Raw genomic sequence first — 27895 nt, forward strand, 5'->3', positions numbered from 1 at the left:
GGGCGGGACTTTTAGAGGGAAAGGCCAGTCAGACCAGTAGGTCGGTGGGTGGGGCTTAGATTTCCGTGGGTCAGAGATAAGGTTCAGCGCCTGCCTTGGCCACGGTCTGTTGGTTGCTGCGCTCTCTTCCTGGCTGGCTGAGAGTGTCCCCGGCCGAGCGGCGCAATGCGGAGGCTGCAGGTGGTGCTGGGTCACCTGAAGGGCCGGCCCGCTTCGGACCCGGAGCCGCAGGCCGCCCCGTGTTGGAGCGGCGCGCGGCAGGAGTCCGCAGAGGATATCGTGGTGGTGCACGGGAGGCGCACGGCCATTGGCCGTTCGGGCCGCGGCGGCTTCAAGGTGAGGCACCTGGGCTGAGAGCCGGGTGTGAGGTGGAGGCCCGGGGCGGGCTGGGGTCTGGCTCCTCTGTTCGTTTCCCTTCGGCGCCGGTGGTGGCTTTGCGCCCGAGCTGTGACCGCTCTGTCCCTCTGGGGGAGGGCGAGGCCTTGGGAGCTGGGGTCCCGACCCGGGATCCCAGCGGTCGCTCTTTCGGCTGTAGGACACCACCCCCGACGAGCTTCTCTCCGCCGTCATGACCGCGGTTCTCCAGGACGTCAAGCTGAGCCCAGCCCAGCTGGGAGATATTTGCGTGGGTGAGTGCACTACCCTGACCCTGCGCTCGATCCTTGCCTTCCCATCCCGTCAAAGCCCTCCTCAAACACCTCCCTCCATTCAGGCGCTTTCCAGGCGTCTTCAGGGAGGGAAATGGCGACGGACTGCGCGCAGGTAAGTGTAATCGTCTCTTTAGGGCTATAGACTCCACCACCCTCCCACCCCCGCTTCCAGGAACTTTTTGTGCCGGCTCCAAGCATATTCTTCATATTAAGTATGATAGGAAGTAGGAATCGCAAGGGACAAACATTTCCACGCCAGAGTCTTGGTGCCAGGGTTTGAGAACACCCTAAGAGACAGGATTCTAAAGGAGATTGGTCCTGGGTGTTCATTGGAAGGACTGAATCTAAAGCTGAAACTCGAATACTTTGGCCACCTCATGCGAAGAGTTGACTCACTGGAAAAGACTCTGATGCTGGGAGGGATTGGGGGCAGGAGGAGAAGGGGATGACAGAGGATGAGATGGCTGGATGGTATCACCAACTCAATGGACATGAGTTTGAGTGAACTCCGGGAGTTGGTGATGGACAGGGAGGCCTGGCGTGCTGTGATTAATGAGGTCGCAAAGAGTTGGACACGACTGAGCAACTGAACTGAAAAGAAAGGAGACTGGGTTTCTCTACCCATCCTGATGTACTGTCTATGCCAGGGTAGAACAGAAGGAGCATCGAAAAACCATCAAAGTCCAGCTTTGCAGTTAAAAATGGAGAAACTGCCTAGGGGATTTGTAGCAGAGCTTGGACCTGAATCTAGGGCCTCTTGACCTTTAGTCTAATCTGTTTCCTCCACTCTGCTTCCCACCTTAGCCCGGAGCCTAACATTCTAAGAGTTCCATCATAGAGGTGCCACCCCTAGGTGGGGGATCACTGTTCAACCCCTGGAGTGTGAGTAGGTGGAGGCCACTCAGGGAGGTGTGCATTTTCAGAAACACTTTCCTAACTGACAGGACTGCCTCCTTCGACTTCAAACTTTGCACTACATTCTTCTTTCCATGTTACCTTTAAAGGCAGGCGACCTGCCCAGAGTGTGCTGATTTGGAAAAGCAGGGTGCATGGGCAGTGGATCGTGGGCCTCTCAGGGACTGGATCTAGTGTCTGACCAGGACATGCTGCTGTGTAATTGGCTCACCCTGCTCCAGACCTTGACATTCCAGTGGTTCTGAAGGAGGATTTGGAATGCCCCTTCTCTGATCATCACAGCCGTACGTTAGTGCCCAAAGCACCACCTGGCACTGACTAGAGGTTTGTTGTCCACAGGAAATGTACTTCAGCCTGGAGCCGGAGTGCTCATGGCCCGAATCGCCCAGTTTCTCAGGTAAACTTTTCTAGTTCTTGCTCTGGGTTGGGCTATTCAGACTCTTACTTGGGCTCTGGCCCCAGCGAACTCAGCTTGCTGGTGGGAGATCAGGATCTGGTGGACCCCAGACACAGCCAGGGTGCTCGGCACTCTTGTTTTTCTGGATGCTACTTTTTCCCTACTTGGAAAGGAGGGTGTGTTTACTGGTGCGGAGCCAGGACAAACAGCCTTTGGGCCTGGAGCAGAATGTTCGTTGTGGCCTAATCTTCCTTAAGCCTAAGTCAACTTGTTGCTTTGGCTTTTGTAAGTGTGAACTCTGCCCTTTTGTCAGATGAATATTCAGGTTGGAACACTGAAGAGAGCTTTTTAAGTGCTAGTTGGGCAAGCTGGCGCCTCCAAAGCAGCCCATCCCCAGAGACTTGGGAATGGGCCAGAATCCAGGGGTTGCCCAGAAGGTACCCTGGTGAATTGCCCTTTACCTCTTGTCCTAAGGTGGGGGAGGAGCTTTAAATTATCTTCATGTGTCGATTTAAGAACCACTTAGCTCTATAATTCCAGTTGCATGGAGAAGCAATAACAGGAACCGGAAAATGAGAAAAGATGTGGAGACTCTGAGGCATTCAGACTGCTTAGCCTCAAGTTCAAAAGATTCCTCCATCTGGCTCCAGATTTGCCTTCCAGTCTTATCTACCTGCTGCTGCTGCTGCTTTAAGCCATCCTGTCTGCCCACTGCTTTCCCTAAGCTGGTCAGTCTGTCCCCATGCGGTACTATCCCTGCCGCCCTTCTCCTCGCTGGTTAAACTCTGCCCAGACAGTGTCATTTTCACCAGACTTCCCTGAGCACCCAGGCTTAGCAAGAGGGCCACTTCTTTTCCAGTCGCTGGCTGTCTGCTTCCTTTTGATGTGCTTTGCTTCTTGCTCTGTTGCTGTAGATGCGGCTAGTTAATTCGCTTTCTGTGTGTGGTCGGGCGTCCTCTCGGCGCTGTATTATAAGCGTGTCAGCATCCCTCACACTGAGTCAGTGTTTACTGAACACTGGGTGGATTGGGCGAAGGGCAGTAAGTAGTAGGGTGTTTGTTAGGGGACCTGGGAAGGGTAAACAGGCTATAGGTGCCTAGGACATTCTCCACCCAAGAATGTCTCAGCAAAACCTGGCCTGGACACTAGTCCAGAGGTTCCCAACTTTGGTTACACACTAGAATCAGCAGGGTACTCTCACCCCGAGGTTCTAAGTCCATGGGTCTCTGGATTTGCCCAGGACTTTGTGCCCATGGCCAGTTCAAATTACATTGGCAGAGGTGGCTCCACCAGCTTCCAGGGCTGACACCAGTGTGAAAGCCTGGGGGAGCCCACCAGAAGGAGGGATGTTAGAATACCTAGTACCTGTCAGGGATCTTTGTCCAGCTGGGAACAGGCTTTCCACAGAGAATGATGGGAACATAAAGGCTGAGAGTAAGGATGGTTTCTGGCCTCATATTTTAAACATTCTTTTTTTTAAATTGAAGCATAGTTGATTTACAATGTTGTATTTCTACTGTATAGCGAAATGCTTCAGTTACACATGTTTATATATACACATTCTTTTTATTTTTATTTTTTCACAATACTAATTTTCTTTTGGTTCTGGTTAAATTATATATACCAGTTTATAACAAATGGTAAAATCTGTAACTCTGTTCAAAGTTTTAAAATATTACTTAAGAATAGTTTCTTGTATTTCTTTGCCACCTTTATAGTTCTGGTTTCTCATTTCTTAATTAGTAAATTCAGCATGCAGGTTCTATCCCAGGCTAGTTTATACACTTCCGGAAGGAACGGCTTCTTAAATCCACAGAGTGTTGAGGTGGGGAGCCCCCAACCACGTCAGATTCGTTTCACATATAATATACATGTTTCAATCCATTCTCCCAAATTATCCCACCCTTGCCCTCTCCCACAGAGTCCGAAAGACTGCTCCACACATCCGAGTCTCTGCTGTTGTCTCGTATACAGGGTTATCGTTATCCTCTTGCTATATTCCATATATATGTGTTAATATACACATTCTTTTTTAAAAAAAATATCCTTTTCCATTATGGTTTATCACAGGATAGTGAATATAGTTCCATGTGCTATACAGTAGGACCTTGTTGTTAATCCATTTTTATATAATAGTTTGGATCTGTCAGCCCCAAACTCCCATGCCATCCTTCCCCTAATCACCGCCCCATCACAAGTCTGTTTTCTGTGAGTCCATTTCTGTTTTGTGGAGAAGCTCATTTGTGTCCTTTTGTAGATTCCATGTAAGTGATATCATATATTTGGCTTTCTTTGTCTGACTGACTTCACTCAGTCTGACAGTCTCTGTTTAGGTCCATCCGTGTTGCTGCATGTGGCATTATTGCATTCTTTTTATGACTGAATAGTATTCCATTGTATATACCTGTCACATTTTCTGTATCCACTCGTCTGTTGATGGATGTCTGCATTGCTCCCATGTCTTGGCTATTGTAAATGATGCTGCAGTGAACACTGGGATACATGTATCTTTTCAAATTATAGTTTTGAATGGATATAGGCCCAGGAGTGGAATTGCTCAATCATATGGCAAGGCAATTTTTAGCTTTTTGAGTACCCTGCATACTGTTTTCCTTAGTGGCTGCACCAATTTACATTCCCACGAAGAATGTAGGAGGGTTCTGTTTCCTGCACGCCCTATCCACGATTTGTTATTTTTAAACTCTTAAATTTAAATTTTTTATTTTTTAATTGGAGTACAGTTGATTTACAATGTTGTGGTCGTTTCAGGTGTACAGCAAAATTATTCAGTTATACCTATAAATATATTCATTCTTTTCCCATATAGGTTATTACAGATTATTGAGTCAGGTTCCCTGTGCTATATAGTAGGTCCTTCATGATGTACCTGTTTTATATATAGTAGTGTGTATATGTTAATCCCCAACTCCTAATTTATCCCTCCCCCCACCTTTCCCCTTTGGTAACCATAAATTTGTTTTCTAAGTATGTTTCTGTTTTGTAAATAGGTTCATTTGTATCATTTTTTTAGATTCCACATATAAGTGATAGCATATATTTGTCTCTCTCTGTCTCTCTCTCTCTTGCGCTGACTTAGTATGATCGTCTCTAGGTCTGTCCATGCTGCTGCAAATGGCGTTCTTTTGTTCTTTTTTGTGGTTGAACAGTCTTCCATCGTACATATGTGCCACATAGTCACCCACTCCTCTGATGATGGATATTTTGGTAGCCTCCATGTCTTGGCTAAATGTAAATAGTGCTGCCGTCAGCATTGGAGTACATGTATCTTTTCGAGTTATGGCTTTCTCCAAATATATGCCCAGCAGTGGGCTTGCCGATCATATGTTAGCTTTATATTTAGTTTTTAAGAAACCACCAGACTGTTTTCCGTAGTGGTTGTATCAGTTTACATTCAGATCAGCAGTATAGGAGGGTTTGCTTTTCTCCATGCCCTCTCCAGCATTTACTGTTTGTAGACTTTTTGATGATGGTGGCCATTGTGACTAGTGTGAAATGATACCTCATTGTAGCACAGCCAAAAATAATTTTAAAATTTAAAGATAAATAACAGATTTTTAAAGAATTTTAGTTTTGGCTGCGCTGTGTCTTCCTTGCTGCATGCAGGCTTTTTTCTTTGGTTGTAGTGAGCAGGACCTGCTCTTCATCATGGTGCGTGGGCTTCTCACCGTGGTGGCTTCAGGTGTGACTTGCAGATTCCAGAGAGAAGGCTCAGTAGGTGTGGCCCACGGGCTTAGTTGCCCTGCAGCATGCAGAATCTTCCCGAACCAGGGGTCGAACCCGTGTCCCCTGCATTGGCAGGTGGATTGATTTTTAACCACTGGACCACCAGGGAATTCCTGTAATTTTCGTTTTTGTTGTTGGTATTTGTCTGGTTTTAGTATCAGGGTGATGGTGGTCTCATAGAATAAACTTGGGAGTGCTCCTTCCTCTGTAATTTTTTGCAGGAGTTTCAGAAGGATGGGTGCTAACTCTTAATGTCTGATAGAATTCACCTGTGAAGAATTCACTTCTGTTTGTTGTAAGTTTTTTAGTCACAGTTTCAATTTCAGTACTTGTAATTGGTCTGTTTGTGTTTCTCATTTCTCCCTGGTTCAGCTGTAAGGTAGTACCTTTCTAAGAATTTGTCCATTTCTTCTAGGTTGTCCATTTTATTGGTGTATAATTGCTTGTAGTAGTCTCTTATGATCTTTTGTATTTCTTTGATATCAGTTGTAACTTTTTTCATTTCTTATTTTATTGATTTGAGCCCACTCCCTTTTTTCCTGACGAGTCTAGCTATTTATCAATTTTGTTTATCTTTAAAGAACCAGCTGCTACTCTCATTGATCTTTCGTATTGTTTTCTTCATCTCTGTTTCTCCTCTGATGTTTATGATTTCTTTCCTTCTACTAAGTTTGTGTTTTATTTGCTTTTCTTTCTCTAGGTGCTTTAAGCATAAGGTTAGGTTGTTTATTTGCAATTTTTCTTGTTTTCTGAGATAAGACTATCACTGTACACTTTCCTCTTTTAAGTGCTTTTGCTGCATTGCATAGGTTTTGGATTGCTGTGTTTTGATTGTCATTTGTTTCTAGGTGTTTTTTAAATTTCCTCCTTGATCTCTTTAGTTGTCTGTTGGTGGTTTAGTAACATGTTGTTTAGCCTCCGTGTGTTTGTGTTTTTCACAGTTTTTCCCTGTAATTGATTCCTAATATCATAGCATTGTGGCTGGAAAAGATGCTTGATATGATTTCAATTTTCTCAAATTTACCGAGGCTTGATTCGTGGCCCAGATGTGATCTGTCCTGGAGAATGTCCCATGTGCACTTAAAAATAAAGTATATTCTGCTGTTTTTGGATGGAATGCTCTCTAAATATCAATTAAGTCCATCTGGTCTACTGTGTCATTTAAAGCTTCTGTTTCCTTACTGATTTTCTATCGGGGTCATCTGCCCCATTGGTGTAAGTGGGTGTTAAAGTCCCTTACTATTATTGTATTACTGTTGATTTCCCCCCTTTTTTCTTAAAATTAAACTTTTTATTTTGAAATAGTGTATTTGAGATAATCATATGCAGTTTTAAGAAAGAATACAGAGACCTTCATGTACTTTTTTCCTAGCTTCACCCAGTGGGAACATCTTGAAAAACTATTGTACAATTTCCCAACCATGATATTGACATTGATACTATCAAATTACAGAGCATTTCCACTACCACAAGAACCATTTTATAGCCACACCCACTTTCCTTCTCACTCCTCTGCTCCCTCATCCCTGGCAACCACTAATCTCTTCTCTCTTTTTGTAATTTTATTTCAAGAAAGGTATATAAAGGGAACCACACCAGTTGTAACCTTTGGAATTGGCTTTTTTCACTCAGCATAATTCTTTGTAGCTTTTATTCACATTGTTGTATCATAAGCCTGTTCCTTTTCATTGCTGAGTAATATTCCATGGTGCACAGGGCTGCTGGACCAGGTGCAGAGTTTAAGAGGGAACCTGGCCTCATCTTGAGGGCCTACTGTGAGCTCATTTGTGTCCAGCACACAGCTGGAGCTTTTAAGAAGTTGCATTTCCTAACTCTGTGCCTCTTATAGTCCTTCTTGGAAGTAGAACGTGTGAAGTGCCATAGTTGTAGAATTTGGAGCAAAATGATTTTTGTGAGCACTCTTCTGATTGCAAACAGACATCTTTGACACAATCTGGGAAACTTGAACATGGACTAAATGTTAGATTATTTAAAGGTTATTGTTATTTTTTGTTAGGTGTGACATTGGCATGGAAGTTATATAAAAACAATGTCATTTGTTGGCTGGGCAGGTTGAACAGGTTACTAGTGAGAGGACGCATCTGGGATTTGCTTTAAGCACTCCAGCCTTGGGGAAGATGTGGGAGGGGGAGAAAGGAAGCACTATTGACCAACATTGACAACAGCGGGAGCTGGGCGATTCATATGTGGGAGTTCATTATATTATTCTCTCTACTTCTGTGTGCGTCAGGACATTTCCATTAAAAAAAGGCCTTTGAGTGTGCAGTGTTACTGAACCCACACTTCACAACTGGAGAAAAGTGATCTTGTCTTATCGCAGTGTCTGGTCTGTGGCTCCCATGGGTTTGTTTGAAGCCAGTATTTAGCAGTCGTACGCCAGGAGACTCCTGGCTGGAACCAGTGTTGTGGAATCTCTAGCTGTGAATTGTATCAGCCTTGGTCAGCCTGTCCTAGTGTTCTCTGCTTTGCACGTATGATTCTGTTCTTGAGGTGTCACCAATCTCTGCGGAAGAACTGTTCGCAGCTTCATGTAAGAATTGTTGCCCAATCTGGGGTCAGTCCTGATTCCATCCCACATTCACTGGCTGTGTGACTTGCAGGAAGTCCCTTTGCCTCTCTGGGCCTCAGCTGCCTGGCTATAAAATGAAGAAACTGGCTGTGATGTCCTGAGGGTTGCGAGTGGCAGGGGACCCTCCATATCCTGTCTGGCTTTGGAGTGGGCCATATGGGGAGGAGGTGAGGGTGGAGGTGCTCTGGCTGACTTGACCTACCAGAGCAGGTTCTGTTTCTTGAAAGCCTGCAGATGAGAAAGCTGGGGCTCAGAGATTGAGTAACTTGGCCAGGGCTTCACAGTAGTGGCATTGACAGAGTTGAGGTTCGAACCTGAGACTCTGGTACCCTGCCTGTACCACGGTGCCTCTCACAACCAGGGTCAAGAGGACCCTCAGGAGTCAACGGGAGGATCTGTCCTCCTGTGAGAGGTGGTAAGCTCCCCGTCTGTGTGAGTGTGCAGTCTGGTGATGGACTGTCCACAGGGTCGGGTCAGGCTGAGACTGCCCAGCCCCTGGCAGGCCTGTCCCACCTCCCACAGCAGTGGCCATGACCGAACTGAGCGTGTTTCATGCTCAGTTTTCACGTTTGTGGCTGTTAGCATTTGCTTTAAACATTGAAGTCCTCCTGTGTTGGGTGCATATATATTAACATTGTTACGTCTTCTTCTCGGATTGATCCCTGGATTATTATATACTGTCTTTCCTTGTCTCTTGTAACAGTCTTTTCTTAAAAGTCTAGTTTACCTGATATGAGTATTGCTACTCCAGCTTTCTTTTGATTTCCATTTGCATGGAATATCTTTTTCCACTCCCTCACTTTCAGGCTGTATGTGTCCCTAGGTCTGAAATGGGTCTCATATAGATAGCATGTATATGGGTCTTGTTTTTGTATCCATTCAGCCAGTCTGTGTCTTTTGGTAGGAGCATTTAAATCGTTTACATGTGAGGTAATTATCCGTACCTGTGTTCCTATTGCCGTTTTCTTTTTTAAAATATTTTTTATTTCTCTTTGGCTGCATCAGGTCTTCGTTTTGGCACGTGGAATCTTCACTGTGACACAAGGGCTTGTCTCTAGTTGTGGTGCATGGGCTTAGTTGCCCTGTGGGACTCTTAGTTCCCTGATCAGGGATCACGCCCACATCCCCTGCATTGGAAGGTGACTTCTCAAACCCTGAACCACCAGGGACGTTCCACGCCCCCACCTTACTGCCATTTTTGTAATTGTTTTGGATTTGTTTTTGTTGGTCTTCCTTTCTTCTGCTTTCTTTTCTGGTGGTTTGATGACTATCTTTAGCGTTGTGTTTGGGTTGCTTTTTCTGTGTGTGAATCTGTTGTAGTTTTGGTTTGCAGTTCCCATGAGGTTTCGATGCAGCGATCTATGTACGTACAAGGTTAAGTTGCTGGTTCTTAATTTCAAATGTTGTTCCCATTTCCTTCAGTTGCACTCTCTTCTTCTCATGATCGCTGATTTTTTTTAAAAATTTATTTTATTTATTTGGCAGTGTCGGTCCTAGTTGTGGCATGTGGGACTTTTTATTGTGGTGCTCAGGCTCTGTAGCTGGGGTGTGTGGGCCTAGTCGCTCCATGGCATGTGGGATCTCAGTTCCGGGACCACAGATCGAACTCACATCCCCTGCAGGGCGGATCTCCAACCACTGGACCATCATGATTGCGGGTTTTGCCATCCTGTTTGTGTATGGATGATTTCCTATTACTTTGTTTGCTTTTATTGGAGAGCTTTCCCATTTTTTAAATTTTCTTGTTAGGGAATTAGTTGGTTTTGTGGTGCTGAATTCTCTTAGCTTTTGCTTGTCCGTAAAGCTTTCGATTTCTCCATTGAATCTGAACGAAAACCTTGCTGGGTATTCTTGGTTGTGGGTTTTTCCTTTTCATCACTTTAAATATATTGAGCCACTCACTGTCTTCTGATCTGCATTGTTGCCGCTGAAATAACCTTAAATCAGTTGATAACCTTACGGGGATTCCCTTGTATGTTATTTGTTGCTTTTTAAATTGTTTTTCCTGTGTTGAGTGCTGAGTCTTCATTGCTGCGTGTGGGCTTTCTCTCTTTGAGGCAAGTGGGGGCTACTCCCCGCTTGCAGTTGCAGGCTTCTCTTGCTGTGGAGCATGGGCTCTAGGCTGCAGGCTTCAGTAGTTGTGGCACACAGCTCTGGTTGCTCCACAGCATGTGGGGTCTTCCCAGACCAGGGATGGAACCCGTGTCCCCTGCATTGGCAGGCAGATTCCCAATCACTGGACCCCCTGGGAAGCCCAGGCAGCCTGTCTTCTGATGAGTGGGTGGGGCTGTGTTCCTATAGAGTTGGTTGTTTGGCCTGAGGCTCTCCAGCACTGGAGCCTGCAGACTGTTGGGTGGGCCCTGGTCTTGGTGGCGAAATGGGGACCTCTGGGAGAGCTCACGCCCATCAGTATTCCCTGGAGCCTTTACTGTCCTTGTGCTTGTCCTGAACCTCAGCCTGTGAGCTGCAGCCACCCTTCGCCTCCCCAGGAGACCCTCTGAGACCACTAGGTGGGCCTCGCCCAGGTTCCTGTAAAGGGGCTGCTTTAAGCTGGGCCCCAGTGCGCATGAAAGCGGCTGTGTGCCCTCACGGTGGCGGGGGGGCCTCTGTTCCCCCAGCCCTGTGCTCCTGCACTCAGGCCCTGCTGGCCTTCAAGGCCAAATGATCTGGGGGTTCTTCCTTCTAAGGCCAGTCCCTCAGACTGTCTCGGGGGGCTCTTTTTATGTGGGAACTTCTATGTAGTCTGCGTGTGTTTAATATTTGTTGGTGCAAGAACTCTCTTTATCGTATGTCTGCCACCTCGTTCCTTAGTGTGTACTGGCCACTGTCCCCTCTGATAGGAGGTGTGACTGAGCCTGCACTGGGTATCGATCAGGGCCTCCACTCTGCTCTGTGGGTGTCACTAGGCTGTCAGGGCGGGGTCTGCTCCCTAGGTGTTGGAGTAGAAGCCAACTGTGTTTGTGATATGCGGTATGGGGTAAGCGGGGCTGGAGCACTCCCACTCAGAAACCACTGAGTACTCCTATTCCGGAGCTGTTCAACGCAGGTGCGCTCTGTTGTCGCCTCTCACCCATGTGCGAGCTCTCAACATTGGCACCTCTCTCAGCCCCATTGTAACTGGGAATGCCGCAGGTGGCCCTGTGCCTCTCAGGCATTGTTTTCCCCAGGCCACCAGCATCCATCCATTGAAGTCAGGGACCAGGTTGCAGTCGTTATGGATCTGGACCCCCTGGGGGTCTGTGGCGCAGCTCAGATTCTGCCCTGGCTCCGCCTCAGCGTGTGCATGCCCACCGAGTTCTCAGCGGCAGAGGTGGGACCTGTCTGGGCTGCAGGAGATGCTCTGCGGGCACTGAGTTCACAGAGCCCGGTGCTGTTCAGTTGCTCAGTCTTTCCAGCTCTTTGAGACCCCAGGGACTGCACCACGCCAGGCTTTCCTGTCCTCCACTGTCTCCCAGCGCTTGCTCAGACTCATATCTATTGAACTGGTGATGCCCTCCAACCATCTCATCCTCTGTCACCCCCTTTTCCTCCTGGTCTTTTCCAATGAATCTGCTCTTCCCATCAGGTGGCCAAAGTATTGGAGCTTCATCTTCAGCATCAGCCCTTCTAATGAGTATTCAGGGTTGATTTCCTTTAGGATTGACTGGTTTAATCTCCTTGTTGTCCAAGAGACTCTCTCAAGAGTCTTCTCCAGCACCACAGTTTAAAAGCATCAATTCTGAGGAGAAGGAACAAGATGGCGGAGGAATAGGACGGCGAGACCACTCTCTCCCGGACAAATTCATCAAAAGAACATTTGAACGCGGAGTAAAGTCCACATAACAACTTCTGAATGCTGGCAGAAGACATCAGGCACCCAGAAAAGCAGCCCATTGTCTTCGAAAGGAGGTAGGAAAAAACATAAAAGATAAAAAGAGAGACAAAAGAAGTAAGGACGGAGCTCCATCCCGGGAAGGAAGGCTTTAAAAAGAGAGGTTTCCAAACACCAGGAAACACTCTCACTGGCGAATCTGTGGCGAGCCTTGGAATCTCAGAGGACCACATAACCCTCTTTTTTTTTTTAAGAGTTTTTTAAAAACCCACAGATTACCCGCCAAACGGTAACTCCCAGCGGAGAAGCAGCGCAGACGCCTGCATACGCCATTAGCAAGCGGGGGCTGGGCAGGGAGGAGCCGGCTGAACTGCTTAGAGAGAGGACTGGGCCTGAATGTTGTGAGAACAACCTGAGAGAACTGGGGATAGCAAAGCAGACTGGGATAGCTTCCCCGCGAAAAGGCGAAAAGCTCTAACCTAAGACTCCCCAGCCCCGCTCACAGAACAAAGGACTGAGCAGAGTGAGCCGGCTGCGGTCGGCCCATCCCGCATCCCCCGCCGAGACAGGCAGGGAGGGCAGCCAGAGCCGGAGCGGGCAACCGCGGCCCCAGAAAGACATCCGATACAAACTGCAGGCAGGCTTGTTGCTAATCAGGACTTCTTGGGCTCGGGCCAGTCGATATCCCCCTGAGAAGGTGCACCGGTTGTACACCCAGAAAACCAAGTGGCAGGGACTGGGGAGGCAATAAGTCGCAGCGACCGTGCTCACCAAACACCTGGTCCCCTGAACTGCTCGGACTGGGGAAGGCACAAAACGCAGGCCCAACCAAGTCTGCGCCTTTGTGGAGTACCCGAGAACCTGAACTTGAGCAGCTCAGACCTGGGAAGTGCATACAACCCGGCGCCGGCCTTGGACAGTTCCCGGCAGAGCAACCTAGAGCCTCTGCAGTGTAGACTGGCTCAACACACGTGCTGCGAGCAGGGGCAAACCGAGTGTGACCAAGACGCAGTGAGCACTCCCCACAGACGCCGGAGATATTCGTCTGCAGTGTTCCTCCCTTCCCAGAACAGGACTGAACAACTGAGCCTTAAAAAGTGTCCACCCACCCCCTAGTATCAGGGTGGAAATTAGACACTGAAGAGACCAGCAAACAGAAGCTAAAACAGAGGGAACCACGTTGGAAATGACAGATAGAGTTGTCTAGAGGCTACTCCAAGAATAAGACCAAAAACCAGAGGCAAGAGGCTTAAGCCCGAATCCTGAGAACACCAGAGAACTCCTGACTCCAGGGAACATTAATCGATAGGAGTTCATCAAACGTCTCCATACCTACACTAAAACCAAACACCACCCAAGGGTCAACAAGTTCCAGAGCAAGACATACCACGCAAATTCTCCAGTAACACAGGAAACTAGCCCTGAGCTTCAATATACAGGCTGCCCAAAGTCACTCCAAACCCACTGACATCTCATAACTCATTACTGGACACTTCATTGCACTCCAGAGAGAAGAAATCCAGCTGCACCCACCAGAACACCGACACAAGCTTCCATAACTAGGGAACCTTGACAAGTCACTTGTCCAACCCCACACACAGCGAGGAAACTACATAATAAAGAGAACTCCACAAACGGCCAGAAGAGGGAAAGGCCACCCCAAGCAAAGCAGTATAAGCAAGATGAAGAGGCAGAGAAATACCCAGCAAGTAAAGGAACAAGATAAATGCCCACCAACACAAACAAAAGCGGAAGATACAGGGAATCTACCTGATAAAGAATTTCGAATTTTGGTGGTGAAAATGATTCAAAATCTTGAAAGCAAAATGGAGTTACAGATAAATAACCTGGAGAAAAGGATTGAGATGATGGAAGAAAGGTTTCATAAGGACTTAGAGGAAATAAAAAAGAGTCAATATACAATGAATAATGCAATAGATGAGATCAGAAACACTCTGGAGGGAACAAACAGTAGAATAACAGGCAGAAGGCAGGATAAGTGAGCTAGAAGATAGAATTGTAGAAATAAATGAAACAGAGAGGAAAAAAGAAAAACGAATTAAAAGAAATGAGAACAATATTAGAGACCTCTGGGACAATGTTAAACGCTCCAACATTCGAATCGTAGGAGTCGCAGAAGAAGAAGACAAAAAGAAAGACCATGAGAGAATACTTGAGGAGATAATAGTTGAAAACTTCCCTAAAATGGGGAAGGAAATAATCACCCAAGTCCAAGAAACCCAGAGTCCCCAACAGGATAAACCCAAGGTGAAATACTCCAAGACACATATTAATCAAATTAACAAAGATCAAACACAAAGAACAAATATTAAAAGCAGCAAGGGAAAAGCAGCAAATAACACACAAGGGGATTCCCATAAGGATAACAGCTGATCTTTCAAAAGAAACTCTTCAGGCCAGGAGGGAATGGCAAGACATACTTAAAGTGATGAAAGAAAATAACCTACAGCCCAGACTACTGTACCCAGCAAGGATCTCATTCAAATATGAAGGAGAAATCAAAAGCTTTACAGACAAGCAAAAGCTGAGAGAATTCAGCACCACCAAACCAGCTCTCCAACAAATGCTAGAGGATCTTTTCTAGACAGGAAACACAGAAAGAGTGTATAAACTCGAACCCAAAGCAATAAAGAAAATGGCTACGGGATCGTACTTATCAATAATTACCTTAAACATAAATGGGTTGAATGCCCCAACCAAAAGACAAAGGCTGGCTGAATGGATACAAAAACAAGACCCCCATATATGTTGTCTGCAAGAGACCCACCTCAAAACGAGGGACACATACAGACTGAAAGTGAAGGGCTGGAAAAAGATATTCCATGCAAAGAGAGACCAAAAGAAAGCAGGAGTAGCAATACTCATATCAGATAAAATAGACTTTAAAACAAAGGCTGTGAAAGGAGACAAAGAAGGAAACTACATAATGATCAAAGGATCAATCCAAGATGAAGATATAACAATTATAAATATTTATGCACCCAACATAGGAGCACCGCAATATGTAAGACAATTACTAACACGTATGAAAGGGGAAATTAACAATAACACAATAATAGTGGGAGACTTTAATACCCCACTTACATCTATGGATAGATCAACTAAACAGAAAATTAACAAGGAAACACAAACTTTAAGTGATACAATAGACCAGTTAGACCTAATAGATATCTATAGGACATTTCACCCCAAAACAATGAATTTCACCTTTTTCTTAAGCACACACGGAACCTTTTCCAGGATAGATCACATCCTGGGCCATAAATCTAGCCTTGGTAAATTCAAAAAAATTGAAATCTTTCCAAGCATCTTTTCTGACCACAATGCAGTAAGATTAGATCTCAATTACGGGAGAAAAACTAATAAAAATGTCAACATATGGAGACTGAACAACACACTGCTGAATAATGAACAAATCATAGAAGAAATCAAAAGAGAAATCAAAATACGCATAGAAATGAATGAAAATGAAAACACAACAACCCAAAACCTCTGGGACACTGTAAAAGCAGTGCTAAGGGGGAAGTTCATAGCAATACAGGCACACCTCAAGAAACAAGAAAAAAGTCAACTAAATAACCTAACTCTACATCTAAAGCAACTAGAAAAGGAAGAAATGAAGAACCCCAGGGTCAGTAGAAGGAAAGAAATCGTAAAAATTAGGGCAGCGATAAATGCAAAAGAAACAAAACAAACCATGGCAAAAATCAACAAAGCCAAAAGCTGGTTCTTTGAGAAGGTAAATAAAATTGACAAACCACTAGCCAGACTTATCAAGAAACAAAGGGAGAAGAACCAAATCAATAAAATTAGAAATGAAAATGGAGAGATCACAACTGACAACACAGAAATACAAAGGATTATTAGAGAATACTATCAGCAATTATATGGCAATAAAATGAATAACCTGGAAGAAATGGACAAATTCCTAGAAAAGTACAACTTTCCAAAACTGAACCAGGAAGAAATAGAAAATCTGAACAGACCCATCACAAGCACGGAACTGGAGGCTGTAATCAGGAATCTTCCAGCAAACAAAAGCCCAGGTCCAGACGGTTTCACAGCTGAATTCTACCAAAAATTTAGAGAAGAGCTAAGACCTATTCTACTCAAACTCTTCCAGAAAATTGCTGAGGAAGGGAGACTTCCAAACTCATTCTATGAGGCCACCATCACCCTAATCCCAAAACCTGGTAAAGATCCCACAAAAAAAGAAAACTACAGGCCAATATCACTGATGAACATAGATGCAAAAATCCTTTACAAAATTCTAGCCATCAGAATCCAACAACATATTAAGAAGATCATACATCATGACCAAGTGGGCTTTATCCCAGGAATGCAAGGATTCTTCAATATCCGCAAATCAATCAACGTAATACACATTAACAAACTGAAAAATAAAAATCATATGATTATCTCAATAGACGCAGAGAAAGCCTTCGACAAAATTCAACATCCATTTATGATAAAAACCCTCCAGAAAGTGGGAATAGAAGGGACATATCTCAACATAATAAAAGCTATATATGACAAACCCACAGCAAACATTATCCTCAATGGTGAAAAACTGAAAGCATTTCCCCTAAAGTCAGGAACAAGACAAGGGTGCCCACTCTCACCACTACTATTCAACATAGTTCTGGAAGTTTTGGCCACAGCAATCAGAGCAGAAAAAGACATAAAAGGAATCCAAATTGGAAAAGAAGAAGTAAAACTTTCACTTTTCACTGATGACATGATCCTCCACACAGAAAACCCTAGAGACTCTACCAGAAAACTACTAGAGCTAATCAATGATTACAGTAACGTTGCAGGATATAAAATCAACACACAGAAATTCCTTGCATTCCTATACACTAATAATGAGAAAATAGAAAGAGAAATTAAGGAAACTATTCCATTCACTGTTGCAACGAAAAGACTTAAATACTTAGGAATATATCTACCTAAGGAAACAAAAGACTTGTATGTAGAAAACTATAAAACACTACTGAAAGTAATCAAAGAGGACACTAATAGATGGAGAAATATACCATGTTCATGGATTGGAAGAATAAATATTGTAAAAATGAGTATACTACCCAAAGTACTTTATACATTCAATGCAATCCCTATCAAGCTACCAACGATATTTTTCACAGAAATAGAACAAATACTCTCACAATTTGTATGGAAATACAAAAAACCTCGAATAGCCAAAGCAATCTTGAGGAAGAAAAATGGAACTGGGGGAATTAACCTTCCGTACTTCAGGCTCTACTACAAAGCCACAGTCATCAAGACAGTATGGTACTGGCATAAAGACAGAAATATAGATCAATGGAACAAAATAGAAAGCCCAGAGATAAATCCATGCACCTATGGACACCTTATCTTCGACAAAGGAGGCAAGAATATAAAATGGAGAAAATACAGTCTCTTTCACAAGTGGTGCTGGGAAAACTGGTCAGCCACTTGTAAAAGAATGAAACTAGAACACTACCTAACACCATACACCAAAATAAACTCAAAATGGATTAGAGAGCTAAATGTAAGACCAGAAACTATAAAACTCCTAGAGGAGAACGTAGGCAAAACACTCTCCGACATAAATCACAGCAGGATTCTCCAAGACCCACCTCCCAGAATATTGGAAATAAAAGCAAAAATAAACAAATGGGACCTAATTAAAATCAAAAGCTTCTGCACAGCAAAGGAAACTATAAGTAAGGTGAAAAGACAGCCTTCAGGATGGGAGAAAATAATAGCAAATGAAGCAACTGATAAAGGATTAATCTCCAAAATATATAAGCAGCTCCTTCAGCTCAATTCCAGAAAAATAAATGACCCAATCAAAAAATGGGCCAAAGACCTAAACAGACATTTCTCCAAAGAAGACATAAAGATGGCTAACAAACACATGAAAAAATGCTCAACATCCCTCATAATCAGAGAGATGCAAATCAAAACCACAATGAGATACCATTTCACACCAGTCAGAATGGCTGCTATCCAAAAGTCTACATGCAATAAATGTTGGAGAGGATGTGGAGAGAAGGGAACCCTCTTACACTGTTGGTGGGAATGCAAACTAGTACAGCCACTATGGAGAACAGTGTGGAGATTCCTCAAAAAACTGGAAATAGAACTACCATATCATCCAGCAATCGCACTCCTGGGCATACACACCAAGGAAACCAGAATTGAAAGAGACACATGTACTCCAATGTTCATTGCAGCACTGTTTATAATAGCCAGGACATGGAAGCAACCTAGATGTCCATCTGCAGACGAATGGATAAGAAAGCTTTGGTACATATACACAATGGAGTATTATTCAGCCATTAAAAAGAATACATTTGAATCAGTTCTAATGAGGTGGATGAAACTAGAGCCTATTATACAGAGTGAAGTAAGCCAGAAAGAAAAACACCAATACAGTATACTAACGCATATATATGGAATTTAGAGAGATGCAAATGATAACCCTGTATACGGGACAGCGAAAGAGACACAGATGTATAGAACAGTCTTTGGGACTCTGTGGGAGAGGGTGAGGGTGGGATGATTTGGGAGAATGGCATTGAAACATGTATGTTGTTATATGTGAAATGAATCACCAGTTCAGGATCGATGCATGTTATAGGATGCTCGGGGCTGGCGTGTGGGGATGACCCAGAGGGAGGATAAAGGGAGGAGAGAGGTGGGAGGGGGGTTCAGGAGGGGGAACTCATGTACACCTGGGGCGAATTCATGTCAACATGTGACAAAACCAACCAATATAATATTGTAAAATAATTTGCCTCCAATAAAAAATAAATTTAAAAAAAAATAAATAAAAGCATCAATTCTTTGGTCCCCAGTCTTCTTTATGGTCCAGTTCTCACATCTGTACATGACTACTGGGAAAACCATAGCTTTGACTAGACGGATCTTTGTCAACAAAGTGATGTCTCTGCTTTTTAATATGTTGTCTAGGTTTGTCATAGCTTTTCTTCCAAGGAACAGGTGTCTTAATTTCACGGCTGCCGTCACTGTCTGTAGTTATTTCAAAGCCCAAGAAAATAAAGTCTGTCATTGTTTCCATTTTTTTTCCCTATCTATGGGGGCTTCCCTGGTGGCTCAGAGGTTAAAGTGTCTGCCTCCAATGCGGGAGACCCGGGTTCGATCCCTGGGTCGGGAAGTTCCCCTGGGGAAGGAAACGGTAACCCACTCCAGTGTTCTTGCCTGGAGAATCCCATGGACGGAGAAGCCTGGTAGGCTACAGTCCATGGGGTCTCAAAGAGTTGGACATGACTGAGCAACGGAACGGAACGGATTTGCCATGAAGTGATGGGTTTGAATGCCATGATCTTAAAGAGGCTCTTTAGTTTGTCTGTGTATCTAAGGTTATTGATATTTCTCCCGGCAATCTTGATTCCAGCTTGAGTTTCATTCCCTATGGATGATGAGGTGTGTAGACTCACATTCAGAAGCTACCTCTTTGACTTGAGTAATGAAACCAGAAAGCCACCAGTCATGGCAGCTACTCCATTCATGCATATATTGACACAAAAAGACCAATTCAGTTTTCCTGATAGGTAATCATTCAAAGATTTGAATCGTTCTGCAACTGTAATGTGGTTGCCAACAGAAGGGCACATAAAATATCCTCATACACATCCTCCTAAAAAATAGATTGCACAGACAAGCACTTTGCTTTGTTGTCAAATTCGATAGACTTATCAACCTGGTCTGTGTACCATGGTGAGTCATTTATCCTCTCTAACAACTGTTTTGGGCTCTCCTGGTGGCTCAGATGGTAAAGAATCTGCCTGCAATGTGGGAGACCTGGGTTCGATCCCTGGGTTGGAAAGATTCCCCTGGAGGAGGGCATGGCAACCCACTCCAGTATTTTTGCCTGGAGAATCCCATGGACAGAGGAGCCTGGCGGGCTGCAGTCCATGGGGTTGCAAGGAGGCGGACATGACGGAGCGACTGAGCACAGCACATAGCACACCATCCGCTGCTGTTAATATTTTCATCAGTTTGTCTAGTTATGGTGCTGTCTGAAAGAGGAACACGTGCCACCATTCAAACTGCAGCCTCTCCCCTAAAAGTTCACAACAGATGTCAGGCAGGATCAACTCTTTACCAGTAGAGAAGGGCTTCTTAACTTTAGCTATAAGGTTGCTGCTGCTGCTAAGTCACTTCAGTCGTGTCCGACTCTGTGCGACCCCATGGACGGCAGCCCACTAGGCTCCGCCATCCCTGGGATTCTCCAGGCAAGAACACTGGAGTGGGTTGCCATGTCCTTCTCCAACATGTGAAAGTGAAAAGTGAAAGTGAAGTTGCTCAGTCTTGTCCGACTCGTAGCGACCCCGTGGACTGTAGCCCACCAGGCTCCTCTGTCCATGGGATTTTCTAGGCAAGAGTACTGGAGTGGCTTGCCATTGCCTTCTCCGAGCTATAAGGTTAGCCACTACGAATGATGCTGTCAGTACAGGTCCATTTGATGCAGTGAGTGGCAGGCTTCAGCAATTGCTTCTGTTCTTCGTGTTCGAGTTTTTTCTTTGTGAAAATGCCAAAGGCTTGTCTGTCTGTCTGTCCTTTTGGTTGCGCTGGATTTTCGTTGATGCACCCAGGCTTTCTCTAGTTGTGGCAAACGGGGGCTACTCTGTTGTGGAACGGGGGCTCTAGGCACATGGGCTTCAGTAGTTGTGGCACATGGGCTTAGTTGCTCTGAGGCATGTGGAATATTCCTGGACCAGGGATCAAACCTGTGTTCCCTGCATTATCAGGCAGATTCCTACCCACTCTACCACCAGGGAAGTCCCAAAGGCTTGTCTTTTAATGCAGGGTGCTTGGTCTCCATGTGGTGAAGCAGTTTTGAAGGTTTTTTTTAGCTTTGTTGGATAGCTGGTCACCACATATTTACAAAGCAGGCTTGGAAAATGTGAGTCACTTGTTGTAATGAACCTGTAATTTAAATAGGACTCTTGGTATTTTCTTTTAAATGCAGCTTTCTTTTTTGTTGGCATTCTTAAGCTTCTTCTGCTCTCTCATCATTGGGTCTTCCCACCTTTTAAAGCAGCTCTCCAGCGATGTTTGTTTTCTACTCATTTTGGCTAGGGTTAGCTTGTGGGCTTACGAAAACTGAGACAGGCGCAGAGTGTGGGAAAGAGGCGCAGACGGAAGTGGTCAGTAAAATAATGGGCGAGCCACAGGCAGACTGAAGTGTCAGATTCTGACTTCTGCCACCAGACGCAGCTTAACTGTCGCTTGCCACTCACTGATAGGGCTCTGATATGAATCCGTAGCTCCTCTGTGTGGCCAGACCTCTCTGCTAATGATGGATGTGTATCTGCAGCCACTCCCCACCCTTGCCTCACTGCCTCGCTCCACTTCAGATTGTCAGCCATTAGATTCTTAGAAGGAGCGCACAGCCGAGATCCCTCGCGTGCCCACTTCACAGAAGGGTTTGAGCTCCTATGAGAATCTAAGGCTGCCGCTGATCTGACAGGAAGCAGAGCTCAGGTGGTAGTGCAAGCGATGGGGAGCGGCTGTAAATACAGATGAAGCGCCACTCGCCTGCCAGCCTGTCACCCACCTCCTGCTGTGCAGGCCGATTCCTAACAGGCCAGGGACTGGCACTCATCCATGGCCTGAGGGTTGGAGACCCTGGCTGTAGTAGAAAGAGGGATGTACAGTTTTCCCTTTTGAACCTTCAAAGGCAGGACAAGGCCCAGCCAGCCTTCTCTTGCCTTGGGGCCGTGCTTGGCCTTGGTTGAGGAGAATCACTGGATGGAAGGGCATGTGCTTGCAGGGCCCTGGGCCGCAAGCGCCTGCAGAGATGGGTTTGCTCAGTGTGAATTGCCTGGAGTGCAGGCAGGGCTGCCTGTTTGTTCCCCTGGTCTTTCTGTCCGACCTCCTCCCACCTCCCCCACAGAGGGGCAGTCAGGGGGCCAGGAGCCCAGGCCTGCTTTCCCTGAGAGCTGGTCAGTGAGGGGGCTGACTGCCTTGCTTTTTGTTCCAGTGACATCCCGGAGACTGTGCCTTTGTCAACTGTCAATAGACAGTGTTCGTCGGGGCTCCAGGCAGTGGCCAGCATAGCTGGTAAGTTGTGACTGGGTGGGCACCCATGGCTACGACCTGGCCTCAGTCCTGGCTCCATGGGTGTGGGTCAGCAGCGTCCTTGCCTGCGGGGCAAGCAATAATTTCTGAGAGGACTGTACCCACAGAAAATGTGGAGGAGAGCCCCCCACTGCAGCCCCCAGCTTTTTCTGAGCACTCCTGGGTCTCCATCTCGGAGGCTGGGGCTGAGTCCCCCTTAGAGGCCAGGTGGGGAAGAGGCTCCCCTGTTCTCGAGACAGACGGCCTCTGGGGAAGGATGTTTATAAAATGCTTTTATTGCAGGTGGCATCAGAAATGGGTCTTATGACATTGGCATGGCTTGTGGGTAAGAATTTCTTCCTGCCGGGACTTGTAACAATGAAACTAATGTTCCTCTCCTGAATTCTCAGAGGCTATGATTTCATGCTTCTCCCTGCAGCCCTTTCAGGCAGCTGGCTGTGAGTTGGTTTCTACAGATTCTGCTTAGAATCAGCCCCCAGCTCTGGCTTTTTGGGAACTGCTCACACCTCTCAACACCAGAGGAAACTGGCTTTGAAGAACTTTCTTAATCTGTCAGGCTGGAGATGTGGGCAAGCATTTTGAGAAACACAGCACTGGGTTCCCGTCTGTGGCAACCATTGTTGATTCGTGATGGTTGCTGAGAGTGGAAAAAGCAGTTTTGGTTCCCAAAAGCCCAGGACGGCTGCCTGCTGTAGAACTAGTTTGTTCATTTAACAGGCTGTCTGTCCCCTGCCCCGTCCAAGGTGGAAGCTTCTGCTGCCTCCTGGGCGCTAAGGAACAGTCCGATCTGTGGTGCTTTGGTCCCTGTCAGCTGTGACTCCCTCTTCAGCTGCAGCACACGGAGCCCCATGTGAACTGGGCGGCACTCCCAGGGAGGGGAGGCTGGGGTGGGCATCTGGTGCTGGGAGCGCAGGCCCCTTCAGGGCTTCGGCAGGCTTGGGGGGCCGGCAGCCCCAGGATCCTGACCCGCTCGCTCTGCCTCTTAGTTCCTCTCCAGAGCATTTCTTAATCGGAGCCCTGCTGGACCATCTCGGAGCTGTGCCAGTTGGCACTGGCACCGATTACTGCCTCGTGTCAGCAATTGTAAATAAACCCAGAGACCACACCGCAGGGACTTTGGCCGGGCAAAGGCCACTGGCCAGGCTGCCCCCGGGCTTCTCGCTCTCTCATTGGAAGATGGATGGGGGTGCGTGTTGACTGAGGAGAAGGTTGGAGCCTTCATGAGTTTGACGGGGAATGAGTCCCTAAGTAGGTGAAAGACCAAATTACAGGGTTTAAGGGTTTGGGCCAGGACAGTCCCCCGTGTCACAGGCGGGCTGTTCCCCAGACTTTGCTCATGACGAGTGGCTCATGATATTGTAGGTGGCAGTGGGCTCTGGAGCCCGACTACCTATATTTTGTCCCCACTGACAAGTTAACTTGGCTTCTCTGGGCCTGGCATTGTTCATAGCGCTCTGATACTTGGGAGGATTTTTCAAATAGTGCTGGGCACATGAAAAGCGTGCAAAGTTATGTGTTACCACCCTTTGAAGCCTTATAGTCTGCCACCTCCTGGAAGCCCTTCATGACCACACTAACCCAAGATCTCAACCTTCCCCTTGGCTCCTAGCACCTCCTCGTCCACGCGGGTCAGCTTGCTCTTTGACACGCGGCTTTTAGAATATTGGTCTCTTCTGGATTTGTGGCCCCTGACGGCAGGGCCTGGGCTTCTTAGACATGTTTTTCCCACTGTAGCCAGTGCTAGGCCGCTTTCCTTGGGCTGGCTGAAGGAGCAGCTGTCTTAGGGAAGTGAGGCCCTGCCTGGGTGCGTGGACTGTGCGGTGGTCGGGGTGGAGGCGGGGCTCAGCAGCCCTGCACCCCAGCTCTGCCTGGCTGGCCTGGGGCTCCCTGGCTATTTTCCCAGCGCTTGCCAGCACCCAGCTGTCTGTGGGGAGCCTACTGATCACCTCCTCCTCCTCAGGGTGGAGTCCATGTCCCTGAGTGACAGAGGGAACCCTGGAAATATTTCTTCACGCCTAGGGGAAAAGAAGAATGCCAGAGACTGCCTGATTCCTATGGGGTGAGTGCCTGCCTCGGCTCCCTGCCTGGCCCGGAGCAGGGCTTCAGGAGCTGGGATCCCCTTGTGGCCCCACCTCAGGTCTGGCTTACTCTGCAGGGCCTCTGGGGATGGGGCTTCCTGAGGCCCCCAGTGCGCTCTGTGCCCCTGGGTGGACCAAGCCTGGCCCAGCCTATCACTTCCACCTTAAGGGGCTCAGTCATACAAGGACCGATGGCAGCTGCACCCCAAAACCTTGGCCTCAAAAGTGGAGGAAGCGGGAGGCATTTGCCCACTGGCCACGCCGGTGAGGACATTGGGCCCTGACAGGGTGGCATCAAAGGCGCCATAGTTGCAGAGCCGCTGAGCACTGCAGCCAGTGCCACCCCGGGGCCGTGGGCAGGGAGTCCTGGCTCTACAGGACGTGTGAGGGGATGCACGGCCGCCTCCACAGCCGGGGACCATCTCAGAGGGAAGCCTCTCTGAGGGAAGCCCGGGCCAAAGGTCGCGCTGGGGCTCTGTGATGTGGGGAGGCTGAAGCTCCGGGGAGCAGAAAGCTGGGTGTGGGCTTCCCGTGGGGACCTGGGAGTCGTCGTCTCCTCACAGGAAAGCAGTTTCCCTTGAGGCGCAGGAGATGGTGGCCAGGCCGGCTGGCGCCCTGCCCAAGCCCTCCTGTGTGCTGGTCTCTGGTGTACACGCTTAGTGTCCCAATTACGGTGACTCCTGCCTGTGCCCCTGGTGTCGCTGAGACACAGGTCTCCCTGCCCCCGCCCCGTCTGCAGCCCCGGGCCCCACACAGACTCAGTGTTCCCCGTCTGTGTTCTAGGATAACCTCAGAGAACGTGGCTGAGCGGTTTGGCATTTCGCGGGAGAAGCAAGATTCCTTTGCACTGGCTTCCCAGCAAAAGTGAGTCCTGTCTAGGGTGAGATGCTGAAAGGGCTGGAGAGTGAGCTTTTGAGGCTTTTCTAAGTGGGCTTCCCAGGTGGTGCTAGTGGTAAAGGACCTGCCTGCCAATGCAGGAGACATAAGAGACACGGGTTCGATCCCTGGGTCAGCAAGCTCCCCTGGAGGAGGAAATAGCAACCCACTCCAGTATTCTTGCCTAGAGAATCCTATGAACAGAGGAACAGGCTACAGTCCGTGGGCTTGCAGAGTCAGACACGACTGAGGCGACTTGGCACATAGGTGGTGTCAGATGGAGCCTCCCTAGGCTGCTGCTGGACGGCAAGTGGTTTCCAAGCCTCTCCTGCCCAGGTGGGGAGGTGGCCCAGGGCTGGCGCCGCTGTGCACTTAGCACTGCGTCCCGTTATAGTCTGTTTACTGAGCGTCTTTCCCCTGGTGTACAGGGCTGTGGAAGGACTGGCCTCCAGCCAGGTGGGCCTCTTTGAGGCAGTGGTTCTTAGCCACTGGGTTCAGACTCTCACTAGGGAGTCGGGTAAAGAAGCTGGCTTCTTCCCTGGGAATGCTGCTGGGCCTTTGCATATGATTGATCACCCTAAAATGATCACCCTAAAATGCCTTATGCTTTTACACTGTTTACATACTAAGGTTCCTCCAGGAGTGTAGTGTATGCCATTTTTATCATTTTTTAAGTATTTATTTGGCTGTGGCGTGTCGGATGGACCGATCAGGGATTGAACCTGGACCCCCTGGAGTGGGAGCACGGAATTGTAGCAGCTGGACCACAGGGAAGTCCCTGTGTCATTTTAAATATGTGCAAACACAGGAAACAGATGGGATTGAGCTGATGGGAGGGAACAGAAAAGATGATAGAGCCAGCATGAATATTCCTGGGGCTCCAGCCTCAGGTTGGCTTAATCCCTCTTGGGTGAAGGGCTCAGAGGGGAGTCCCCTGCTCAAACCTCCCCCTTTGAGGATCTGATAAGGCTGATGACCAGAAAGGCCCTGTGACGCCCTGGGCTCCCACTCCCCAGGTAGTAGGGGGACCCACACCAGGCCCTCTCCATACTCCCCTGAGGCAAGTGTGTCCCCGCATTTAGCAGCCTGAGCTTGCACGTCTGTCTCAAAGGGGTGGGGGCCGCAGGGAGGGACCCCAGGAAGGAAGGTAACCCCATGGGAGCCTGAGCCTGGCTGTCCACGGTCCTGGCAGGGCAGCCAGAGCCCAGAGCCAGGGCTATTTCCGGGCTGAGATCGTGCCTGTCACCACCACGGTCCGTGACGACAAGGGCACAGAGCAAAGCGTCACTGTGGCCCAGGACGAGGGCATCCGCCCCAGCACCAGCATGGAGGGCCTGGCCAAGCTGAAGCCTGCCTTTAAGGATGGGGGCTCTACCACGGCTGGTGAGACGGAGCTGGGGGTGGGGAGGAAGGGGCTGCTTCATGCCGGGTGTTCTCCTCTGGGTGCTGGAGCCACCAGGCAGGGTGGACGGGGAAGGTGTGGACCACCTCAGCGTGGCCCCCAGGCCCCCCAACCCTGTGCTTTGCCTCCAGGAAACTCTAGCCAGGTGAGTGATGGGGCCGCTGCCATCCTGCTGGCCAGGAGGTCCAAGGCAGAAGAGTTGGGCCTTCCCATCCTTGGGGTCCTGAGGTCCTATGCGGTGGTTGGGGTTCCGCCTGACATCATGGGCATTGGTCCTGCCTACGCCATCCCTGTGGCTTTGCAGAAAGCAGGTAAGACGGCCTACAGGCCATGGACGGGGCAGGGCCCCTGGGGAGACTAAGGATCCTGCTAAGGGGGTTGCTGGCTCAGCTCAGGTCTTTCCCTGGGCCTGCAGGGCTGACGGTGGACGACGTGGACATCTTTGAGATCAACGAGGCCTTCGCCAGTCAGGTGAGCCTTTGTTTTGCAGTGTGGCCTGGGGCCCCCCGTTGGAGCCAGGGGGCGAGGGGCAAAGGGGACCAGAGAGGGGCCCGCAGCTGATGCTCCACCTCCCCCCAGGCTGTGTACTGTGTGGAGAAGCTGAAACTCCCCCCTGAGAAGGTGAACCCTCTGGGGGGTGCAGTGGCCTTGGGCCACCCGCTGGGCTGCACGGGGGCTCGACAGGTCATCACGCTGCTCAACGAGCTGAAGCGCCGTGGGAAGAGGTGAGGCTGGCCCCGTGGGGGGGTCGGGGGGAGGTGTAAAGTACCCCCACATACTCCAAGCTGAGGAGACAGGGGATCCTGGCCTGCAACAGGATCTGTCTCCTGTGCGTGCTCCTGGGGGCAGGCTGGGGCCGACACGCCATGAGGTCTGGCGTCCTCTGGGCTCACAAAGGCCCTGGCACGCCCAGCTCAGCCTTCCCAGCGAGAGCTTGGTGGCCGTGCCTCCACCCTTTGTACCTCCCCGCCAACCTGAATGTCTCCTTCCCCAGGGCCTATGGGGTAGTGTCCATGTGCATCGGGACTGGCATGGGAGCCGCCGCTGTCTTTGAATTCCCCGGAAACTGACGGCAGCCCACAGTGGAGGTGCAGCCCAGTGCTCCCGCAGCAGCACTGCAGCAAGGGAGGGACGGCAAGGAGACCCAGAAGGCGGGTCTGTGTCACCCAGCCCACAAGGCCACCGCGTGATCCCAGGGCAAGGCGCTGTGCGTGAGGAGCGCAGATCAGTAAACGTGCTGTCTTGCCTTGGTGTTTGTGGTTCTTCCGCGGGGTCAGTTCTCACTAGGCTGGTCCTGCCTCTGCTCCATCTGAACA

General features: G+C 48.1%; 1 protein-coding gene across 1 annotated transcript; it reads left to right on the top strand.

The window, feature by feature from the left end:
* Positions 1–65: 65 nt before the first annotated feature.
* ACAA1 (acetyl-CoA acyltransferase 1) lies at positions 66–27826 on the top strand. The gene is made up of 12 exons (XM_055414629.2): positions 66–336; positions 536–629; positions 1905–1962; positions 22126–22205; positions 22506–22548; positions 24184–24282; positions 25085–25165; positions 26370–26560; positions 26711–26890; positions 26995–27050; positions 27159–27304; positions 27574–27826. The coding sequence occupies exons 1-12, from the start codon at positions 166–168 to the stop codon at positions 27647–27649; spliced, it is 1275 nt and encodes a 424-aa protein (XP_055270604.2). The 5' UTR covers positions 66–165; the 3' UTR covers positions 27650–27826.
* The last annotated feature ends 69 nt before the right edge of the window (positions 27827–27895 follow it).

This window comes from Moschus berezovskii, chromosome 24, assembly GCF_049115385.1.
Source record: "Moschus berezovskii isolate FMDL1 chromosome 24, NW_MosBer_1.0, whole genome shotgun sequence".
NCBI classification, from domain to species: Eukaryota; Metazoa; Chordata; class Mammalia; order Artiodactyla; family Moschidae; genus Moschus; species Moschus berezovskii.

Coding starts and splice junctions, on each gene's coding strand:
- ACAA1 (XM_055414629.2), top strand. CDS start 166: ATGCGGAGGCTGCAGGTGGTGCTGGGTCACCTGAAGGGCCGGCCCGCT. Junction 22,206..22,505: donor GGCAGTGGCCAGCATAGCTG/GTAAGTTGTGAC, acceptor CTTTTATTGCAG/GTGGCATCAGAAATGGGTCT. Junction 25,166..26,369: donor GCACTGGCTTCCCAGCAAAA/GTGAGTCCTGTC, acceptor CGGTCCTGGCAG/GGCAGCCAGAGCCCAGAGCC.